This window comes from Vombatus ursinus, unplaced genomic scaffold (genome assembly GCF_900497805.2).
Source record: "Vombatus ursinus unplaced genomic scaffold, bare-nosed wombat genome assembly UNPS02014778.1, whole genome shotgun sequence".
In the NCBI taxonomy this organism is placed as follows: domain Eukaryota; kingdom Metazoa; phylum Chordata; class Mammalia; order Diprotodontia; family Vombatidae; genus Vombatus; species Vombatus ursinus.
This window is the reverse complement of record NW_020954556.1, coordinates 8,310,156-8,316,048: the sequence shown is the minus strand read 5'-3', so window position 1 is coordinate 8,316,048 and position 5,893 is coordinate 8,310,156. Positions and strand designations below refer to the sequence as shown.

Here is a 5,893-nt window from a genome sequence, read left to right as displayed (position 1 = left end):
AGAAAGAAAGAAAGAAAGAAAGAAAGAAAGAAAGAAAGAAAGAAAGAAAGGGGAGGGAGGGAAGGAAGGAAGGAAGGAAGGGAGGGAGGAAGGAAGGGAAGAAAGGAAAAGAGAAGAATGGAAGGAAGAAAGAAAGAAGTTAGACTTCTTTTTATATGAAAATCCTTCAAATATCAGAATACAGTTATCTATCCTTCTCTACCTTATTTTTCTCCTCTTCTGCTTAAGCATCTCTATTACCTTCAATCAATCCCATGATATGGTTTTCAATCTCCATTTTATTTCTTTTGCTCTCCTCTGGATGTTTTCCCTTGTTAACGTCCTTCGAAAAATAAGGGTCCTAGAACTGAACACCATATTTTAGATTAGTTCTGAATATAGCAGAGGACAAGGGGATCATTGTCCTTCCAATTTTAGAAGCTATGCTTGTGTGAAGTCACATGCCAAGTTAAGAACCACATCCAGGATGTCTCCTACTTAGGATCATTCAATTTATATGACCTTAATATAGGATTAGCTACTATACGATCTCTATCTTCTCCTCTCAGATGCCTCTGCTTCTTCCCAGCTATAACTCTGACCCTGTTTCCTTGGGGTGTAAGAATAATCTCTATGCACAAGACCTTATGTTTGAGGATGGAAATATAAAACTTTTAAATTCCTATTGCCAAGGAGATTACAATCTAGGTGAGGAAAAAAGACATGAACATAAGCAACTGTAATGCACATAAGGACTTATTTAAGTACCTAGGGGAGATCTCTTTTGCCCTTCCCACATTCTATCATGCATCATATTTTATGATGCATAGTGCTTCTTTTTTTGTACATTTTATCTCTTCTATTAGGTTGTAAGCTTCTCGAGGGGGGAAGATCTATACCCTATTTCCTCCTATATATTGCTAAGTCCAAGGTATTACACATCTCAGGAACTAAATAAGTAAGGAATTGAATTAAATTGAATTTGAGGAGAGGTGTATTACTTATAGTTACAGGGATCAAGGAAGGCTTCACGGGGGAGGTGGCATCTAACATGGGACTTTTGTGTGAGAAGAAAATTAAAGAGAAAAAAGAGAAAGAAGTATAGCCTTAATTTCACATAGACAGTAGTATGTGTGGGCTAGGAATGAAGGGCAAATGTAGAAATTTAGTAGGCTTCTGGTATGTTGGGGTGGGGGAATCCATTCCAGGTAGTGGGAATGGTGTGTGCCCTCCAATTTTAATCTTCACAACATACGATATGAGCAGCAGTGATCAATGGAAATCCAAAGTGGGAGGATCAGACCTCCTCTTTTTGTCTAGGAATATTCGTGACTTGGAAGTGGTGCTAAGATGGAACCAAAATTGCCGTTGACCTTGGCAGAGGCACAAGTGCAGACCATAAAAGGGCCAAAGTACACTGTGGGGATAGTAATAACATTAGTTGAAACTCTAAAGTATGTGGATGCAATAATTGTTTTTTTTTCCTCTTTTTGTTATCTTTTATCCCTTGGATGCTTCCATAAGGCCTATGACTTATGAGTAAGTATTCTTTTTTTAAGGAATTATTTCAAATGGGAGTAAACTTAGGGTGGAACCGCACATACGCATACACAGTAACTTTTTAAAATGACTAGACATGGCAAGAACAGGTCAACTCCCGCCACTTGTTTAGACTAAGAATAGAGGAGGATGGTAAATAGATTGTTTTTGACTGCATAAGCTGTTATTTTTTTTTGTGTAGTTAAGTCTCTATAAAGAATGTTTCCTTTTTAACAATGTTTACATCTCTAGGTAGATGTTATTACAATTCATATATATACATATACATATATATACATATACACATACATATATATATATGTTTGGTTATAAAATTGGTCTGTAAATGTTCACTTCTAGATATACATAGCTAGATGTAGATATAGATATAGATATACAGGCCTGCTTAAGGCAAACATAGTGACTAGAGTGGTGGGCTTAGATACATAAAAACATAGGTTCAAATCTTGCCTTTAATACTTTACCAACTTTGAGACCATAGACAAGTATTTTTAACCTTTCTGAAGCCCAGTTTCATTATCTAGAAAATGATAGGATTGAAACAGACGACCGCTAATGTCCTTTCTAGTTCTTACTCTGTGATATTATATATTATTATATTAACTTTGGGATTTCACCTTGTTCTTAGGAACATGGACACTCTATTTGCATTTCCTGGCGGGGATTGCAGCAAAGGATTCTTCCTAGTTTCTTTACTGGTTGAAAAAGCAGCTGCTTCAGCAATTGGGGTATGTTTGTCTATATGAGATTTGTATCTTATATCACATAGATAATAGAGTCATGTGACAAATTGATTACCTGTAGCCACATTCTCTGAAGTCCTACTCCAAAGTCACATTATGGTGAGGAGAACTTGGGTTGTCAAAGTTTACTTATGCCAATGGAGGGCAAACACTGGCAGATCATACCAAGCTGGAGAGGTTTCAAGTAAAGGCTCACCAATGCATTGTAATCTGTCATTGCGATCTGTTGCCTGGGATCCAACTCCTGTAAGGGCAAAGTGGCTAATCACCAGATGATTGTTTGACCAGGTTGATTTTTCAGCTACTGCTACTCATGAAGGCTGGAAAGGCTGAGATCTGCATCAGCATGGGGAGGATTCACATTGCTGAAATCTAAACATCAAATATCTTTAAACATTACCTTCAATTTACTGATTCCAGGGCTGATGGTCTCATTAATGTGGATGTTCCATCTGTGAGTGGGTGGTGCCTCTATTGATATGTGTTACAACCTTCAGATGCCTCCTCGTCTTTTGTGATTGATACTCCTGTCCTCCTACAAATTCTCCATAGAGGGTCTTCTCAATGTGTGGGAGGGCTTCTTCTTTGTGTTTTAATATATTGTGGATAACAGTGCAATACTTAACCCAACCATCCATTATTCTCACTAAATTTGGAATTTATTGGTGTAGTTCCTTTAGTCTTTTTAATTTGATAGCCTGAGTTTATTGGATCCTTGAATGACCCCAAAATTGTGGAGTCTGTATTTCTTAAGCAGTATTTCAGGAATGTTTTGATGTGCTTTGGTGAGTAAGATTTAACACATGATGACCAGTACCATGTTATAATGACAAGCCTAAGTATTCTTTTTTTATCTCAAATTATTTGTCTTTATTTCTGCAAAGTGTTTTATAATTGTATTCATACTATTCCTGTATATATTATTGTAACTAGACTCCCATATATTTTAGACATTCTGTAATTATATTGAACGGGATTTTACTCTCTCTTTCTTTTAAAAATTTTATTTTTAACATTCATTTTTTTAAAAATTTGCATTCCAATTCTCTCCTTCCTTCTTGCCCCTTTTCCTCCATGAGAAAGCAAGAAATATGATATTAATTATACATATGAAGTCTCACAAAAGATATTTCCATATTAGCAATATTGCAAAAAGCAAGAAAGATAAAGAAAGTAAAAAAATATGCCTCAATCTGCGCTCAGAACTCATTACTTATCTCTCTGGATGTTGATAACATTTTTCTTCATGGGTCCTTTGGAACTGTCTTGGATCATTGTCTTGATCAGAGTAGCTAAGTCTTTCATAGCTAATCATCCTTGAAATATTATTATTAATGTGTGCAATGTTCTGGTTCTGTTCACTTCAATTTGCATCAGTTCTTATAAGTCTTCCTGGGTTTTTCTGAAACCATTCTGCTTCTCATTTCTTATACCACAATAATATTCCATCACAATCTTATATCACAACCTGTTCAGGCATTCCCCAATTGATGGCATCCCCTCAATTTCCAATTCTTTGCCATCATAGAAAGAGCTCCTGTAAATATTTTGGTACATATAGATTCTTTCCCTTTTTCTTTGATCTGTTTTGGATACAGACCCTGTAGTGGTATTGCTGGGTCAAAGGGTATGCACAGTTTTATAGCCCCTTGGGCATAGTTCCAAACTGTTCTCCAGAGTAGTTATATCAGTTCACAACTCTACCAACAGTGCATTAGTGTCCTTATTTTTCTACATCCCCTTCGGTATTTATTATTTCCTTTTCTGTCACATTAGCCAATCTGATAGATCTGAGGTAGTACCTCAGAGTTGTTTTAATTCAACTTTCTCTAATCACAGTGATTTAGAACATTTTTTTCACCCATTTATTCTTAACTTGCTACTTGGCAGTTCCACTGTGCTCGTAGTCCAGTTACCAAGTGTTCTCTTTCCATTGGGCAGATTGGTGTCTGAAGTCCTGAGCATTACTGAAGGCAGCTGGGGGACAAGAAAAAAAATCAAGAAGCCAGTTCTGAGCAATAAAGTGATCTAAATTGCAAATGCATAAAAATACAGACTGATAACAGATGAATTTACAAATAGGAGAATTGCATGAACAAAATGGAAGATGGTCAGATTATTTGACACATTTTGTAAAAATACAAGAAAAGGAAGAAAAATTAGAATATGACATATACTTTTGGAATTGAGAGTCATGAGTTTTTGCAGTTTTAGGAGACTCTGACTGTATTTGCTTTGTTTTCCTTTAAGGTAATTCCAGATATATTTGAAGCAATCAAAAGTAAGAATGTGGAGTCCCTGAAAGAAAGTCTCCGTACTGTGGCCTCTTCTGTTCATAAGGCAATTGAAGTGTTCGACCTTGTTCATAGTATGTAATGTATTCAGTGCATTAGTAGAGACTATAAGTTTAAAACTTCTAATGAGAAGAATTACTATCCATAGATAGTTGAAGATTGTCTTAGCTGAGTTAGACTAAGATGTAAGAAACCTAAACTTTAGGAACTGCTCTTGAATCAACTCACCAGATGATCTTGAGTAATTCAGGTTCTTCATCTGCCAAAACAGATAGTCATCCCAGATTATGGCCAAAGGCTCTTGGAGGTCTCATGGTCAATTGTTTCAAACACTAAGCTATAAGTATAATTGCTAACCCCAAGTAAAAACATGTATCAAAAATAACTTTAATTCCTTTGCAGAAATTACAGATTCAATTTAATTTTCAAAAAAGTGATAAACATTCATTGTGTTAAAGACCACATGCTAAGTTCCTGGGATGAGTTTGCTGATAGATGAAAACATTTAAAGTAAGTGAACAGAAAATCCTGTTCAGGATATATAGTCCCGGGGCAGCCTGGTGGCACAGTGGATAGAGCTCCGGGCTTGGATTCAGGAGGACCTGAGTTCAAATCTGCCCTCAGACACTTAACACTTACTAGCTGTGTGACCCTGGGCAAGTCACTTAATCCTGATGGCCTCACCAAAAAGCAAAAAAACAAAACAAAACAAAACCAAGATATATAGTCAGGGAACAGATTGGGGAGCTACTTTTCATAGCAATGAAATCTGTACCAATGAGTGGTTCTGCATAGAAGAATAGTGCAATGAGAAGATTGCTTGGGCAATGGTGTAAAGGATGACTAGGAACACAGAGAGGCTAGAGGCAGGAAAACTGATTATAAGACTATTCCAAGTAGTCTAGGGAAGAGATGATAAAGGACTGAATTTGAATTATGGAAATAGAAAAAAATATGTGTTTATGTGAAGTGTGTGTGTATGGGGGGAGAAGGTGGGGGACAGTTAGAAAGAGATTTCTGAAATATAATTGACTAGGCATGGCACCAGTTTGGATTCCAGGTCTAAAGGAGAGAGGAGTACAAGAGGACTGGGATTGAAGCCTGAGTGACTGGTGATGCTTTCAATAGAGTATGGAAAAGTTAGAAAAAGGATGCTGAATTTCTTTTTTTCCTTTCCTTTCCTTTCCTTTCCTTTCCTTTCCTTTCCTTTCCTTTCCTTTCCTTTCCTTTCCTTTCCTTTCCTTTCCTTTCCTTTCCTTTCCTTTCCTTTCCTTTCCTTTCCTTTCCTTTCCTTTCCTTTCCTTTCCTTTCCTTTCC

General features: G+C 36.6%; 1 protein-coding gene across 1 annotated transcript in view; it reads left to right on the top strand.

Moving 5' to 3' along the window:
* The window catches only part of IDO1 (indoleamine 2,3-dioxygenase 1), a 17,151-nt gene that overhangs the window by 7,255 nt on the left and 4,003 nt on the right, over positions 1-5,893 (top strand). The window contains exons 5-7 of the mRNA XM_027865630.1: positions 1,504-1,518; positions 2,168-2,267; positions 4,533-4,650. Coding sequence (XP_027721431.1) covers positions 1,504-1,518; positions 2,168-2,267; positions 4,533-4,650 — 233 coding nt within the window. The remainder of the gene's footprint in view (positions 1-1,503; positions 1,519-2,167; positions 2,268-4,532; positions 4,651-5,893) is intronic.